Source organism: Leuciscus leuciscus, assembly GCF_965113295.1.
Source record: "Leuciscus leuciscus genome assembly, chromosome: 6".
NCBI classification, from domain to species: domain Eukaryota; kingdom Metazoa; phylum Chordata; class Actinopteri; order Cypriniformes; family Leuciscidae; genus Leuciscus; species Leuciscus leuciscus.
Window position 1 is genome coordinate 22,756,871 of NC_138730.1, and position 18,095 is coordinate 22,774,965.

Here is an 18,095-nt window from a genome sequence, read left to right on the forward strand (position 1 = left end):
TCGTTCCCTTCTCAGGGAACAAGGGTTACAGTCGTAACCCGAGACGTTCCCTTTTGAGGGAACTCAAACTGTGTCGATACGACACTTTGGGGAACGAGTACCCACTATGCCACAACGAGCCCTGCCTGTCCCAGTGTGAAGCTGTGCACAGACACACTTAGGACAAGAGCACTAGAGTGCCTGGCGTAGAAGGAATATCCAGGCTATAAAATCTGATAAAAGTATGAGGGGTTGCCCATCCTGCAGCATCGCACACTTCTTGGATCGGGGCCCCTGAAAGGTGAAGGCAAACTGTGCACCTGATAAGCCATAGATATTGCCTGAACGATCCATTTGTTGATGGTCTGTTTAGATGCGGGAAGCCCCTTCTTGGGCGACCCGAAACATACCTGCAACTGGTCTGACTTCCGCCATGAAGAAGACCTCGGAATATCTTGAGAGCTCTGACAAGGCAGAGCAAATGAAGTCTCTCTTCATCTGCCGTCACGTGAGGTGGGCCGTACGAGCAGCTGATGTCTCCCCAGAGGCCCATCACCCAGAGGAGTGTGGAAAACCGCAATGGCAGCCACGTACACCTTGAGTGTGGACGGGGTAAGACTAGCCGAGAAGCGATCTTGGATGAACTCCACTTCCACTGGGCCGAACCTCTCCCATATAGTCTTCACCACCTCGGTGTGAAGTCTCCATTCCCCGGGCCTCAGCCCCTGCCTCGACAGGATGTCTGCTCTCTGATTCTAGTCCCCTGGGTCATGCATTGCTCTGAGAGATAACAATTTCCCCTGGGACCACAGGAGGATCTGATGCGCCAATCTGGATAGAGGGCGCGATCTCAGAACCCCCTGATGAATCAAGTAGAAGACCACGACACATTGTCTGCTTGGTGACCCCTGAGGTCTGGGAGGAAGCTCATCAGAGCCCTGCCATCCAGTCCGTGAGGGAGGCGTCTGTCGAAAAGGCTTTCCGGTGACATGACGCTCCCAGCACGGGGCCTTGGGACAGAAACCAAGCTTTTTTCCACATAGATAGTGAGCAAAAGCATCTGCGGGTAACCCTGATCATGCGGAACGGGTTCCCCCTCGGGGAAAACCCCTTGGTTTTCAACCTGAATGCTGCCATGAGCCCTAACACTCTCTGAAAATGTTTTACAGTGATGGCTTGGCCTAATTTTATCCTGGTCACCATGGCCAGGATGGACTCGATCCGTGCAGGAGACAATTGTGCCTGCAGTCCCACACCACTCCCAGGAACGTGGTTCTCTGGGCTGGTGCCAACACGCTTTTTTTCGTGTTGAGTCTCAACCCCAGGCTCTGGATGTGGGCAAGGACGACCTCTTTATGCCGAACTGCCAGCTCTTGTGACTGGGCAATAATAAGCCAGCTGTCGATATCTTTTAGCACAATGATACCCTGAAGCCTCAGCGGAGCTAGAGCTGCATCCTTGCATTTGGTAAACGGGAGAGAGCTAGGCCGAATGGAAGAACCCAATATTGGGTTACGAGCCGTTACAATATATTTGTCTTTCATCCCTCGAGAAGAAAGTAAACCGGTACGAGGCTGAAACATCCGACAGCGCACGGATGTACGCGTCGAGATATTTCTCAATGAACACTGTCAGCACCCTCAGGAGCTGACTGTGAATGCCTCGCACCCAAACAGTATTATTTCACAGATCGCGTGTGTCCCTTTTATTGCAGACCCGTAATCTACGCACTGCCTCGGCAAACGCAAGATTCGAGTCGTTCACAATATATTAGGCTTTCACCGAGAAGAAAGTCAACAGGCGCGATGCTGAAAAACCCGAAAACGCACGTCGAGATATATCTCAATGAACACAGCCAGCACCCTCAGGAGCTGACTGTGCATGCCTCGCACCCACACAGAATCTTTATTGCAGAGTAGACCTGTAATCTACGCGCTGCCTCAGCAAACGCGAGATCCGAGCCACTATAGATTCTGTATTGCAATGCAGACTTTTAATCTACGCGCTGCCTCGGCAACGCGAGATCCCAGCCACAGAATCTTTATTGCAGAGTAGACCCGTAATCTACGCGCTGCCTCGGCAAACGCGAGATCCGAGCCGCTAGATTCTATATTGCAATGCAAACCTTAATTTAAAGTTCTTACGGGACAAACAACACCAAATAGGACAGACAATTTGACACAGAGCACTTGCTGAAGAGCAAAAAGCTAACTCTGTTGTGTCCCTTTGTAGCTTCCGTGTATGCCGTCACATGCCACGTCATGACGCAGCACCAATCAGGATTGGATTAGTTTAATTCATATTTCAGATGCGTTACGCTAAGGGCGTTCCCCAAAGTGTCGTATCGATGCAATTCGGGGAACTAATACTTGTCAGGGTTCTCTGGTTAGGTTTAATCTTAGTGTTTTCACCTTAGTTTGTCGTCATGGTTGTTAATTTGATTCTTTACTGAGTTCAGGTGTGTGTCATTGTGTTCAGGTGTTCACGTCTCCATTATCCTCTCACTATTTAAGTTCAGTTCAGTTTGTGTTCATGATCGGGTCTCGTATGTGTAGTTTTTTTTTGGATGTACCTCGTTGGATTATCCAGCTGGATCATTAAAGCCTGTTAACTTTCATCATCTTCTTTGTGTGTTTAATATCTCCCTCACAACCCGTGACAATAATACTGTCAAAGAAAAAAAAAAAAATTAGCTGTTTTTTTCTTGATATATTAGAAAAGCAGCACAAAACATTATATCTTATTTTATTTTATTTGTGGACAGTTTGATTTCTTTCAAGTGATTTAAACCATCTATCATGTTGAAGTAAAGTTACTGGCCAGCTGTTGAATTTTATTTCCTTGCAAATCCAACTTTTACTTGCAGTTTAACACTTGTTTATATTTCAAATTCAGATATAAACAAATAAGAATAAGCGTTTATTTTATTTTATTTTAATGTGAATCTCTTGTGTGATGTTTACTCATAGCCCAGCACTGCTGACACGGTTGACTACTATGTTGAGCAGGACTATGGCACTGAAGCCCCTTCCGTTCCAGCCAATGAGGTAAAAATCTGCATGCTCCTACATTTTTACATTTTATTTTCCATTGTCTATTTTAAGAGTGAGTCTATTCAAATATCTTTCTTTTGGTGCAGGTGATAAATGAAATCGGATTTGCTGACTTTAGAATACTATTTTGGACCTTATTTTCTGATCAATTAAAGTAATTGTTATATATCATATTGCTACTACAGTAAATGAGATGCCAGCTCTACTTGAGGTCATTTATTTTGGTTTGTCTTACTGACTGGTTGTACATTAGTCTGATTTGTATGGTTACACAATCAAATACAAACCTCCATTTAATAATTATGTTCAACTGAAAGTATTGATTTATGTTATTTCCAAAGTTTGATGACTGTCACAGTCTGTTCTAAGACATCACATGAATGAAGTCTAAATGAGGAACATCCAGCTTTAACCAGAACAGTATGTCTTGCATTTAGCGATGGCCAAATGTCTGCTTCAAATGATACACCTATATTGATTGACGCAGCCTCATAAAGTACGCCTGTTGTACAATACAAAGGCTGGGATTAACTGGAGAAATGTTAATTCCTTTTGTTCAATGCATCAAGGCCTCTGGGTGAGGAAGACTGTCAGACTTGATGCCAAAATGGCTTTCCAAAAAAAAAAACTGTCCAAATTGTTTAATTCTTAGTGGAAGGCACATGATGTACAGAGTAAGATGAGGCACCAGTGCAGCCTTATCACATGCAAGGGTAGTGTGGTTTGCAGTTAAAGGACAAGTTCGGTATTTTACACTTAAAGCCCTGTTTTCAGATCGTTTCTGATGAAATTGAACGGTTAAGATTGAAATTTGGACACATGCTGCTGGCCCGAGAATTTTCGGTTTCTGTGGTAGAACCCCCCCACCTTCACAATGGCTGCATAGGTGCACTGGAACAATTCTTCCTAAAACGCATTAAACTTTCGTTTACAAAGACTTGAAACTCACCGAGTGGTCACGGGTGTTCACTGATATGCTCACACAAAAATCGCTGCAAAAGATGCTTTCCAACAGGTGTTTTACCATTCGTTGTAAAACTGTGGACCTATTTTTCCAAACGCCTCACACCCGTACATTCTTCCGTTGAGAGCTTGAATAATAGACACTCCAGCCCGGCGGCGGAGTAATACCGTACCTCACAGCACATCAATACAAGTCAATGGAGTTGGACAAAAACTACAATAAAACCTGTTGGAAAGCATCTTTTGCAGCGATTTTTGTGTGAGCATATCAGTGAACACCCGTGACAACTCTGTGAGTTTCACGTCTTTGTAAACGAAAGTTTAATGCGTTTTAGGAAGGATTGTTCCAGTGCACCTATGCAACCATTGTGGAGGTGGGGGGGTGCTATCACAGAAACCGAAAATTCTCGGGCCAGCAGCATGTGTCCAAATTTCAATCTTAACCGTTCTATTTCATCAGAAACGATCTGAAAACAGGGCTTTAAGTGTAAAATACCGAACTTGTCCTTTAACTGAACTGATTTTTTTTAATAGCTATAAATAAGCTATAAATACGCTAGCAATAATACCTAAACATTTATCAAGGATTTTTATTTGGAAAAGATTGGACGTTTTAGTTTATATTCACTGCAGTGGCAAAAATATTGAATGTTGTTTCACTAAGATTCACCTAGTGTTTGGACACTTTTTGACACTTCTAAAGAAGGTCCAAAAGAATAAGGGTCATTGCATTAGATAAGTAAAAAGTAAATATAAAATAAATGCCATCTGCAAACAAATAATGGTTTGCTGAGAAATATCAGGTGTTTTAGTGATTTTTAGTGGATGTATGCATTCTGTCATGTGGTCAGGTTGCCATATACTGTGGTCTTCAGTTTGAACATTGTCTATTTTTTATAAAGATTATATTATATATTGGACATTAGACCAATTACACACCGTCCAAACCTGCTCCTGGAGGGTCACTGTACTGCAGAGTTCAGCTCTAACTTGCCTCGACAAACCTGCATGGAAGTTTCTAGTATGCCCAGTAAGACCTTGATTAACTGGTTCATATGTGTTTCACGAGTTCACACTTACATATAATTAGATGGAGTAAAGCTTTATGCGTGCTGTCCGGGGGGAGGGCTCTGAGTTTGGAATTACTCTGAACGTGAGTAATTTAATTTTATGAACGTGCTCCTCCCAAACTTTGTTAATAAAACATAATTTAATTGGAGTTGGAGCTAAACTCTATAGGAAAATGTCCCTCCAAGAGCAGGATTGGACACCCCTTGTCAGAACCAAAATTATTCCATTTAAAATTATGCTTGCCAGTGCAATTTTACCTGTAGAGCTTCATCAAAAAGTTAATTAGTTTGATTTGGTGTGTTTATTGACTGTCTTCCCTGTTCCCTTTATTCGTTGACCTCCTGCCTCCCCTGGCTTGGCAGAATCCTTTGCCAAAAGAGGAAATTGTTGACGACTACATTACAGGGATAGAAGAAGTTGGAGTGGATCCCACCATTGCCACCAATGAGAATGTGGAAATTGTGGAGTCCAAAAACACTAATGAAGCCGAAACCCTGGACTTTAAGGAATATGACCTTAACGAATATGATGCAAAAGAGTTAGACCCCAGCAATTATGACGATTCATTCTATGACTACAATACTAATGGTGCCAAACCCACTGGATCCACCTACGAGGATGAAATCGGACCGGGCCGACCTGCTGAAACGCAGGTCACGGAAAGTAATGTGAGTTGACTTCTCCCTTCTTTATGCTGGAATCAAGTCAATTGTGTAGCAAGCAATTGTCTAGCATTGTTTTTTACTTTATGTTATTGTAACCTCATAATTGTGCTTCTAATGCTCCTAATACTAATACTAGAAATAATGGATATTTAATTTACTACATTTCAGTATGTCTGCTAACACATCAGCATGTGAAAGTCTCTCAATTGGAGCCGTTTTGCTTGTGGTGTGTGGGAGACAGGAAATGAAATGTTAGCAGTGTTTGCAGTGTTGATCTGATATAACTTGAGACTTATTTTCACTGTTTAGCACAAGAACTCGTTCACACAGACACTTTGTGCCTCAAAACCACAGTGGCTTTGTGCTCTTTGCTTCATTCCTGGAGAGAAATATCATCCTGGTTCACAAACAATAAACACACACACTGACAGACTGAATTTATTGGATGATGCTTGTGCTAAATGACTGTAAACATATTATTAAATGGCTTTCTCTGTGGGTCTTATAAGTGGACATTATAGGAAAAGATGGAGTTCACACTTGATTTCTAATCATCCTCTCAGTAGTGACTGAGCATGTTCACCACTTAGCTTTATAGAGTAATGCAGACCATTTTGGGCATTAGCTGTAGTGCTTAATGTAGTGTTTAACAGTTGTTTTGTCTACAGGAGAAGTACTTCCTCTGTCATTAAATTTCAGTTTGTTTTTGCCTGTGTTGTAGGTTGGTGGAGGCTATGGTGGTGAGAAGGGGCAAAAAGGTGAACCTGCAGTCATTGAGCCGGTAGGTAAACTCTCTGCATGAGGCTTTTACAATTTTGTACCAAATGAAATGCATCTATAATAACGCATCAGATTTCCCCCACTCAATATTGTGTCAATTCAGGATATGGTAGGCTGCTAATTGTTGTATATAAAATATTATATGAAGCAAAATATAATTCAATATTTAAATATTCATATAAATGCATTACTGTTAAAAATTGTAGGGTTGGTAAGATTTGTCAAGTCAAGTCAAGTATATTTGTATAGCGCTTTTCACAATACAGATTGTATCAAAGCAGCTTCACAGTATTAAATTAAAATAATACAACAAGGTTTGTTTCTAGTGGAATTTATTGATTGATAAAAATTAAATTAAATATACCCAAAATATCCCCAATTTGTAATTTGTATGTTTTATGTTTTTGAAAGAATTTTCTAATGCTCACTAAGGCTGCTTTTATTTGATCAAGAATACATTAAAAAATAGAAGAAGAAATATTGTCAAAAATTATTACTTTCTAAAATGATCCTTTCTGTTTGAACATATTTTAAAATATTATTTATTTATTTAATGGTAAAGTTGAATTTTAAGCATCATTACTTCAGTCTTCGGTGTCACATGATCCTTCAGAAATGATTCTAATATGTGGATTTGTTGCTCAAACATTTTTATTATCATTGTTGAAAGCAGTTGTTGCTGCTTAAATATTTTTGTAGAAACCATAATATTTCATGATTCGTTGAGGAATAGAAAGTTCAAAAGTTGTATTTATTGGTTTTTCTTTTATTTATTGGAACTGCTTTTGTAATTTGGCAAAGTAGTCGTGCCTCCCATCCAATTATTCTTTGTACGGGAATGGTAAGATGGTAGTAGTAGAAAAGAAGATTTTTACATTAATACTTTCAAATGTCAACGTATTATTAATCAGATTCTGACAGCAGTTGCATCATTCACTTTTCTTTAATAGTGGAAAACAGGAGATGTGTTCAGTTGAACTAATGAGCCACATCTATGGGTTCCTCTTCGTTCATCACTGATTTTCTTTTTTATTTCTGCGCTGCTCAAACTGTGAGATTTACGGCCTTCCCAGCATGCTACCTTACTCATGTTTTTCTTCTTCTCTCTTCTTCGATTCTATTCAGGGGATGCTTGTAGAGGGACCCCCAGGACCATCAGGGCCCGCCGTGAGTATCACATTTTTTCCACACTCTTCACACATGGAGAAACTCCATAGGAAAAAACACGTTATGGAAAATGTCAGCATGGAGTTGGCGTGAGTGTTTCTGTGTATGTTACATTACATTTGCATGTCTTTTTTTCAGGGCCTCCCCGGCACTCCAGGTACACAAGGTTCCCCAGGCCTCCACGGAGATCCCGGTGAGAGAGTAAGTTGACGTGTCTCAGAAAATCATCCCTCATCTGTGTTACTCTTTTGTATCTGCATCTGTTGTAGCTTTTTGTCGTGTTAAGACACCTCATGGATGTAGATACACCAGTTATAGGTAACAGTAGCCCTGGCAGAACTTTTCACAGCCCCTTTTCACTTTATTAGAGAAGTTAGTAGATTTTGACCTCCACGTAAAGACAATGGTAAAGTTTGCATTGAGAGAATAAGCTAATGACAAGCAGCATGTCTTAACTATGTGAACGAGCAGATGTGTGTATTAGAAAGACCTGGGAGACCACGTTGAAACCAGATCTGTCTATAAATCCTTACACTAATAACACTTCCAGAGAAGCAGCAGACCTTATAACCTCACATACACATTAACACATACTCATTCTCCCGTTGATCCTTATGTCCGGTGCTGTTCGCACAATTTTTCAAGATTGTAAATTAGCTATGTAGATTATTGCACAGAGAATAGCTGTCCTCCATACAAACAAACAGCTGGACTTTTTTTCATCTTTACGGTGGTGGAGCTTGGCCTCCTCTTCTCCACCTCACGCAGAGTTAACTCTTCCAATGCATTCTGGGAAAGGCACTCCCACCTTCACTGTCCTGCATCTCCCTGCACAAAGAGATTTTTTGTCCGTGAGGGAAAGCGATTTCCCAGTCTCACTTTGATGTCCGTCAGCTCCTTCTCATACGAAGCCAAACTCTGTAGACGAAAATACATAATTAACAACGATGGCCACTTCCCTTGATGGCCTGACCCTTTTACACCACACATTCTCCTTGCTATATATACGGAAGCACATGTGCGCTAGGTGTCAGTGTATGTTACATAGAAGGGAAGTTTGCCCAGCCTTCACAATACGCACACACACACTCGCACAATTATACCGTCATATGGGAACAATTTAAAGTGAGCCGTCTACAAGAGGAGCGTGACATGGCTGCTAAAGAGATCTCTTCACAAAACTACCCTAGCAGCATTCCATCATAATGTGTGTGCATGCGTTATAGTCCTCCCCGCTTTCCTTGTGGGGTGTCACTTTCATTACGAGCACACACACAAATAAACAACGCAATGAAAGGAACTATAAACAACACAAAACACACATAAACCTCTGTATAAATATAAAGCGAAATAGTGTATTTTTATGGGATAATGACCAGGCTTTAGCACATTAGCTATTTTTGATTTTGGGTGTAAGGAACGCTGCGGAAATCTCCTGCAGTTTAGGTGCAATTTGTGAAAGAGCCACAGCATTTTTCCCTTAAAAGTTTAGTCAAGCTTTTGTGATTTTTGTTTATGTGAACTGTTTAGGGATTTTGAGTATATTTAGGTTACCTACCCGACAATTTAAAATGATCCTACAGTATTTTTCATTTGCTTGTGTGCATTTTACACTTCAAAGAAACCGGCCTGATGCTCTTTCCATGACTCTAGTTTTCTTTTTTGTCCAGCCATTTACACGTTCGTTTCCCACATGCTTTATGCCTCATTTCCTTCTGCTCTCCCTCCTTCTTTTCTCTCTCTCTTCTTCTCGCAGGGTCCTCCTGGTCGTCCGGGTTTGCCAGGCGCAGATGGAGCTCCTGGGCCCTCTGGCACCATCCTTATGTTGCCGGTAAGCTTCTCCAACCCATACATTTCCAATGATTCTGATTGAGGACAAGATTTTCCAACCCTTAATCTTAGAGAAACCACCAAACTTATCTCAGATCAGATGCAAATGGCCACTTCCTCTGACATTAGACAAATTACTGTCATTGTAAACGTCCAAGAGGGTTATGAATTGTTACAGCTGTGAAGAGCCCCAACCCCACCCAGTAACCCCACTGCACTCACGCTACACCCAGCCGTCTACAGTAACTCTACACAAACTGGCAGATGCAAACCCATAATGACAAGACAGACGAAGCCACTTTGTTGTAGCAACTCCAGTGGCTCCTCTAAATTCCAGCATGTAGTAAAAGTACTGAAATAAACGTAAGATTTCTGTGTTTGTGGATGTTTCTCTGACAGTTCCGCGCTGGTGGAGACTCTTCAAAAGGTCCAGTGGTGACGGCACAAGAAGCTCAGGCCCAAGCCATCCTCGCCCAGGCCCGGGTGTGTACCCTTGTTCATGTTTCCTTGAATGATTTTTATTTATTTATTTATCTGGCTGAAACCAGTGTGTTAGGTGCAGAGAATGTATATGAGCAAGTTTAAAGCGACTGTTAAAACCAAGGCAGGTTTATAGCTCTCATAACACTCTATGGTACATGGAAATGTACCAGTTGCCAGTAATATAACTTATGTACTCTACTGCAGTTAATGTCAGCTTTGCAATCTTTTTTTCTTTTTTTTTTTCCGGCCCTGTAGTTAACTATGCGGGGACCACCTGGTCCAATGGGATTGACAGGACGCTCCGGCCCCGTGGTAAGTGTCCCATCTCTAACTGACATACATAAAAATGCTCAATATTTATGAAAACAATTAAATGCAATTAAATTATGCATTTTCAGCAAAATAAAACAATGTTACTCAATTATAATAAATAGAACCACAATTTTTTTTTTTAACAAAATTTAGCTTTTTACCTAACGTTCATTCATTCATTCATACAACAAGAAATAAAGATACTTATATAAAGCAATATATATTTATATATAATAAAAAAAACAATTAAATAAATTGCATGAATCAATGATGTTAGATTAAAAATTAACGTGTCTACGTGTCTGTGACAGTCTGAATCTGGATTTTTGTAATCTGATTATAGTTTACGGAAATTATTAATGTAGTCGTAACAGTAAATTAATTAATTAAACAGTTTTACAAACTATGTAAAAATATATTGCACACAATGAAATTAAGTTGTGAACAAAAAGTTCAGGAATTGTGACGCTTTTTTAGTTTAATACATTTTATTTATTTATTATTTTGAATATAGATGAGGAACACAGATGAGCCCCAATGCTGCTTAAATAAACCATCTAAAAGCCACATGCATGCCAAGATTTACGTTCATAAATGTCTCTTTTTCTTTTCCCATATCTTCCTTTTGAACCCAACTTCCTCCAGTTGACATCATCATCACACAGACACTGATATGTCCTCCATATGTTACCTTCATCTTGCTGTGATTTATGACCAGAAAATGAACAGTTCTTCTGTGCTGATGTGCTTTCAGGCTGTCTCTGCTGTTAATTTTCACATTCCTTTCTCAAATTTCTTTTGTTATTTTTGTTTTGCTGTATTTCATCCGCTTGAGATGAATCATTCTACTGTAAGAATGCCCACAGAATTTCTCTCATTCTTTTCTACAGCTGCCTCCAAATCAAATGCCCTTTAAAAGCAATGGCAGAGGAATGTGTTTGGGTTGCCAGCGTGTGACCCAAACACAGCTCCGCGCATATGATATTGGTGTTTAGAAAGGTGTGTGAGACGTAAAACTCATCTGTATGTGTGTGTTTCAGGGTGGTCCTGGTTCAAATGGTGCTAAAGGGGAAAGTGGAGATCCTGGCCCACAGGTGACTTTCTCTTTAGACTTTAGAGTCCTGTTTTAACTACTTTCATTAGTGTAATTCTGATTTACAGTATAGAATGATGATCTGAGTATTCCTGAGACATTATGATAATTCCTCACTGAACCCAAACTGTTGAACGGTAGTGTACTTGTCAGCTTGGGTTGAGGGTAATGTGTTATTATACGATAAGCACATTACATAATCATATAATCACTTTGTTTTATTATTTATTTAACGTGTTTTCTTAATTTATGATTAAAATCAAGTTTTTGGATAATTAAAGGTATTTTTAAGATGCGCTACATTGTAGGATATTTTGTAGTTGTGGAAAGCATGTGTCATGCTTATCAGAGTGCTTTCAGCCCACTCAAATTATGTTTTTTAAAAACATCAAAATACTGCTTTTAAACAAGAAATAAACCAAAGTGCTTCAGTGGAATCCAGTTGTAGTCATTATTTGTTGCGGATAAATGAACAGAATTTGGGTGTTGCGTCATAGATTTGCTCTGCCTTGGAACCCACAGATGTGACCGCCATAAACTTTAACGCTGTCAAAACAATTAGCTTGCTCCTTTTCAATGTATAGCTTTTATGCAATTGAATGCAAAATATGTTGGGGGATAAACACTTGTCCGCAGTTAAATAGCACTTTCGAGTGTAAAAAACATATGTGCTTCTAGTCTCAGTCAGCTGATGGTGAGGAAAAAGTATTGAACTTTAAATGTTACTTTACATAAAAATAAGGCTTTTGGCAAACATTTTCAAAATAATGATTTCACCGTTTTTATTTAATTTAAATTTTTTTACTTGCCATTTATCAGTAGACGCTTTCATTACAGAAGTTGATGTGTTTTTTTTAAGGGGCCAAGAGGACTTCAAGGCCCTAATGGATCACCTGGAAAATCAGGCAAGAGGGTAAGAATTGGAAAAATCTGCTCATGCTGTCATTTAGTCTCTGGTCTGCCACACGACATGACATTAGAGTTGAAAAGGCAAAAAGGTGACATATACATAATACATCTACAATACTGCTGCTGAAGTACTCTGGCAAAGTGAAGCTGAAAGGCTTTACGCAAGTAGCCCACTGTTCGCTCTCCAACCATGCACCAGATTTTCCGTGAAACTGTCTGTGTCCATTAGCCTTGACCTTAATTTACCTGTTTCAGCTTAACAGAATGACAGATGTCCATTGGATTCGCATCCACATCTGCCAGTTTTAGTGCCGAACGTTTCTCAGATTCTCCTTTGACACAGTTTATTCACAGTTTAGTTATAAATGAGTCAAATTGCCACAATAACTCGGTACTCAAACGTGCTGTAGACTCAACACACCTTATTTAGGTTGTCTTTGGGTGTATTCGCTCACTTCACGTCATCTCCTGTCTCGCATCGATTCTGCAGTTGTTTAAAACATATGTTAAGCACATTAACATGCTCGTAGCACATAGCATCAGGCTGATGATGTGACCTGGTTTTACAGGGCCGAAATGGAGCCGATGGAGCCAGAGGAATTCCTGGAGAATCAGGAGCCAAGGTAAAATCATCTCTGACTCCACTTTAACACTGTTAGCACTTGTGGTTTCGGAAATGCTTCTTCTATATTGAAAATCAGTAGGGAGTGTTTGTTACTGTGTGTCTGTCATATAATTATTGATTTTGAATTAATGAGTTAATTTGTACCCGTTAAATTTTAAATAATAATAAACAACAATTATAATGCAATTAATGCAACATTTATTTATTATAATGGAATTATATGATGATTAAAAGTTATTGCTAAAGTTAAAATTAAAAGTTGTGGTAAGATTAATTATGTTCTCTAAATGATAAACAAAAACTGATAATATGCAGTTTAGGCCTAAAATAGCTTTCAAATAAAATGTTTAATGGCTGTAATTATTCATTTGATCATCAGAGATTAAAAAGAGATTTTTTTTAGGTATCTGATACTTAGTAAAACTACTTGATAACTACTATAATAATAAATAATATTCATGATTAGACATTTTTATTTGACATGCAATTAATTGTGATCAAGTCGAATCACAGTTCAAATCACATGTGAATATTTGTATATAAGTGCACTAAAACAGTAAACATTATGCATTGTTAACTTTGACAGCTCTGTTTTTATTCTCATTGCGATTGCTGTCTAACAGGGGGACCGAGGATTTGACGGGCTTCCTGGCTTACCTGGTGATAAGGGACACAGAGTAAGTGCTGAGCTATTCTTAAGAAACCCCATACTTAGTTTCCCATCATTGATGTAATAGTTGAACTGAAACCGAATCGTTCTAGACAGCAGAACGCAAGCCTGACCACCACCCGTGAGAAAAAAATGTCTTTTAATGCTCAATTATCAAACTTCCAGCTTGTCTCAAACAGCGCTTTATGATTATGGGAACAATTCTTGCCTGGTTTCTTTTTATTCCTCAGCAGCAGTTTTCCTACAGAAATCTACTGTATTTAGTTAACTCCACTTAAAAGAAAAGCTTCTTGGCGGCTCCTGCCAAGACCAAGACTTTTACATTATAAAAATGTTCCATGTCTGCCGCTGTACGTTTTGTTTTGCGTGCTGACAGTCATAGTGGCAGGAGAAGTTGACCTCATTATAGTGGCGAGGGGGGCTGTTTGGCGTGCTAGTGCTCCTCTGGCAAATGAAGGCTAGGCACAGCAGAGTGTGGCTTGCTTGGCCTGGGCTGGTGTAGTGAAAGAGGCCCGCAGATCACAGGGAGCTGTGTATATTTCCAGCCTGAGTGCTGTCCTCCTAATCCTGCCTTGGGTAATTACAGGCCCCGCTATGTTATATCCTCTTCTTATAGGGATGCAGTCTTATAAATAGTGATCATGAGCCCTAACAATGCACTGAGCCAAAAACAGACAGGCAGGCAGGGACGGTAATAATACATTTACTATTTTTCTCTCTCTGTCATTTCATCTCTTTCGTTTTCTTTCAGGGTGAGATGGGTCCCATCGGCCTACCAGGCCCTCCAGGAGAGGACGGACCAAGGGTGCGTTTGTCCAAGTGACACAAATAAATAAATAAAAAGAGATATTGGTGTATGTACTTATACTGGGCTGCAGTGCTGTTGGCAAGTGTGTTTGTGCTCTTGTCTGCAGGGCGAGGATGGTGAGATCGGACAGAGGGGAATGCCAGGAGAAAGTGTAAGCATCTCCTTTTTGACTTTGAACTTTTGTATTCACTTCACATGTTTTCCCTTCAAATAATCCCTTCAGTTTTCATGTGAACTAATCAAGGCTTAGTGCATAATGTTTGAAGCTTTAACCCTGTGTTTGTATCACACTGTAGGCATTATGACTGTAATCCAATATAATAAATAAGCTTCTGTTTTCTTCAAAAAATACATAAATTAATAAATAAATGCATTGTAGAACAATACAAATCAAACAAATACAAATTTTTGAGGTCAGTAAGATTTTTTTCTTGAAAGTAATTCATAATTTTATTCCGTAATGAAATAAGTTTGCCATCACAGGAATAAATTACAATTTAAAAAACATTTAAATAGAAAACAGCCATTTTAAATAGTAATAACATTTGACAATATTACTGTTTTTACTGTATTTTTGATCAGTTAAATGCAGAATACAATAAAAAAATTTACTGATGGTACTGTATAACACTGAGACTACCTAGTAATATTACCTTTTTTTACAATCCAATTAGGAAAAGTCATGAAGTATCAACTTGATACTATCTACATTAAGTATGTTTTTGAGACTTTGTGGATCTCTCAGAAAAGAAAATGAAGGTTAATCACCTCACTTTATGCCTAACTATAATCACTCTTCCTGAGGTGTGCCCCACCCTGCTCTTTCCACCTCAAATCTCAGTATTTGTTGCTCATTGCTCATTGAGGTAATGGCTATGTAATGAAAGGGAGTGCTGCAGTTTTCTATTTTCAACCTCTCTCTTTCTTTCTCTGTTTCTCACGACACACTAATGGTCTCACACATTTCACTCACTCTTTGACTAAATACTCCATCAGCAGAGATCTAACAAATAACAGAATCAGCCCTGAAGAAGTGGAATCTAATTGGATCGAGTCCCACTGCTGATTCGGTGAACCTTTGGGTCGATAGCGAAAACCTAATTTGCCTTTGTTTCTGTTTTACATAGTTGTCTCTAAACCATTTGAAATGTTTTAAAAAAAAATTTTTAGGGTTTCCTTTCTTAAACCTCATGTTCTGTTCTGACTGTAAAAAATAATAATGAACCTTTATCTTCCCTTTACATTATTTGAATATGTTTCTCTGACTTAAAGGTGTAGTATGTTATTTCTCAAAGTCATTGGGTCGATTTTAAATATAAAAAAATTTCAGCAAACAAACACACCCCTCTCTTCCTTGCTCCGCCTCCAAAGCTCACCCTCCAATCCTAACCGCCCTGATCTGATTCGGTCTCAAACCCCGATCGCCTGGCATGGCAAGGCGGGTGCACTAACAAGGATGCTAAACCGTAAACACTGCATTCTCTAGCAGTCATCAGCCTGCACAACTCTCACTAGCTGGCCTCCATTACACACGCAATGCAAGAGTGGATGTCTATTTATCGTAGCAGAAGCGCAACAAAATAAAGCTTCGTGAAAAATTAAGCAAAGATGATGAACAAACGACAAGGAAGCCCAAAAAATTAACATACATACACAAGAGTAAATACAAACAAGAGTTTGTTGTTCCAGACAAACAATGACACTCAAAACCAGTGTTACTCACGTATGGAGTGGAATCAAGCTCTGCGTCTGTTTTCAGGCCTTCCCTCTTAGCTCTCTTCAGCGCTTTTTCTAATGTTTACACGGGTCCTAAAACTGTTTCCTGATCATTACCCTTCATTTTCCAGTGATATTCTTATGACCTTTTTTCTTTTGTAATGTCTCTCAGCCATCTCTCTTTCTACAGTCTTCAAATCTTCCTCTTGCTCGTTCTCTCTCCTCCACCGTCATACGCCCCCTAATGCTGATTGGCTACACGTTTGTTGTTGTGTCTGGTTGTGTCGGTCCGACCAACTTCAAACAGCTTTTTTCAAATATTGCTTACCCCACCTTTAATCAAAACACAGTATGCAGATATTGTTGAAGCTTTAACCAGTCTAGATCACAAAGTAGACACTTAAATGTGACTGACTAAAACAATGACTGAATAAAATAAGCATTAAACCAAAATAGGTTACAATTTATTTTGACATTCCACTTCAGACATTCTACTAGCTATAAGCAACTTTGCAACTACTTATCAACTAAATCTCATTAGAGAGTTTAAGGTTAATGGTGGTCGGGTTAGGAGAATGACCGTTGGGGACTATCAAAATAAAGTGTTAGCAGATATTAGGCTGACAGCCTACTAATACTTTAAAGAGAGTTAGTTGACGTGTAGCATTTTTATTTTTTTTTACTACAAAAAAAAGTTCTGTTTTTGGCAAATGTAAAGGCCCTTTTCACACCAAAAGTGAAATGAATCGGCTCTATGCACGATCGCTTCCGCGGTTTGTCTCAGCCCGCCCAGTTACATCCGGTGCTGCGTCGGAAGCCGTTTTTGCATTAGGTGGAGATAATGGCAAATTACACTCACTGTTTACAAGAACTTGCTGCGGTTAACGTGAATGATGTTAACAATATTGTGAGGCAGTTAGCTGTCACACATAAGAGTAAGAAAGAGAAGGGCTTTAAATTATAAATTTCGAGCTACATCGACAACTTTGAGGGTGAGTATTATCTCATATCGCGCGAAATCCGACTAGCGAATCAGTTTCTTAAATCGTTGTCTCCGTTTCTGAGAAAAAGAATTTTATTAAAGTTTTGCTGCTATACACTTCGCTATAGAACGCTCTATGTGGAAGTAAAGACGCTGGCTGAGATCCTACCGGAAATACGTCAGCAGCGTTCGTGCATAGAGCCTATAAGCCTCAGGCTGAAGGAAATGTAAATTCCCGCCTGTACAGTAGAGGGCGCAGCTCAAACAAACTTTTCAGCTGTGCTGCCCTTATAGATTGCTGAATATAGAGTTTTGTCTTCCGTGTCCTATTCTTCTGCAAAACAAATGTGATGTTTATTTAGAGTAATTATTGCTTAGTATGGTTAAAATGGATCATCGAAAATCAGCAGCAAAACATTGGTTAATAAAGCGAGATTAAATACATAAAGTGTATGTGTTATTTAACTTATTTAATTATTGGAGGTTCGTGTAATATTCTGAGTTTTGTACTTCACTGTTATTCATTTTGATGAATACTGAAAAACTTTTTGTGCATGTGAGATGACTAAATGCATGCTCACATTTAGGGCTCGTTCACACCAAGGATGATAACTATAAAAATAATGATAAAGATATAGTTTTAAAAATCGTTCTCAATATTAAATAATAGCAGTTTACATTATAGCTACAATGATAACGGCACAGAGAAACAATATCAATGGAATCACGTTCAGAACATTATCCAGCTGATGAACAATAAAAACATTGACAGCCAATCAAAATCCATCCTGCTGTAACAAGCTCGAGCATTTAAAGTGACAGACAAGCACGCGCTTAGAGTAAACAGAATGATATCGTCCGCTGGTGTGGATGATAAATCAGTCAATAAATGGGAAAACAAAGTAACTTGCCTAAATTATTTAAAAAAGGAAAAAAAATTGTTGTAAATTTAAAAGGTATGCATCACTTTACTAGTTACTTGAAAAAAG

At 39.2% G+C, this 18,095-nt stretch overlaps 1 protein-coding gene across 1 annotated transcript in view; it reads left to right on the top strand.

The window, feature by feature from the left end:
• Positions 1–18,095, top strand: part of col11a1b (collagen, type XI, alpha 1b) — a 93,749-nt gene that overhangs the window by 34,142 nt on the left and 41,512 nt on the right. Inside the window, exons 7-20 of the mRNA XM_082172835.1 lie at positions 2,949–3,026; positions 5,429–5,734; positions 6,453–6,512; positions 7,637–7,678; positions 7,817–7,879; positions 9,435–9,509; positions 9,908–9,991; positions 10,247–10,303; positions 11,344–11,397; positions 12,256–12,309; positions 12,875–12,928; positions 13,554–13,607; positions 14,352–14,405; positions 14,515–14,559. Of these exons, the coding sequence (XP_082028961.1) occupies positions 2,949–3,026; positions 5,429–5,734; positions 6,453–6,512; positions 7,637–7,678; positions 7,817–7,879; positions 9,435–9,509; positions 9,908–9,991; positions 10,247–10,303; positions 11,344–11,397; positions 12,256–12,309; positions 12,875–12,928; positions 13,554–13,607; positions 14,352–14,405; positions 14,515–14,559 (1,080 nt within the window). The remainder of the gene's footprint in view (positions 1–2,948; positions 3,027–5,428; positions 5,735–6,452; positions 6,513–7,636; positions 7,679–7,816; positions 7,880–9,434; positions 9,510–9,907; positions 9,992–10,246; positions 10,304–11,343; positions 11,398–12,255; positions 12,310–12,874; positions 12,929–13,553; positions 13,608–14,351; positions 14,406–14,514; positions 14,560–18,095) is intronic.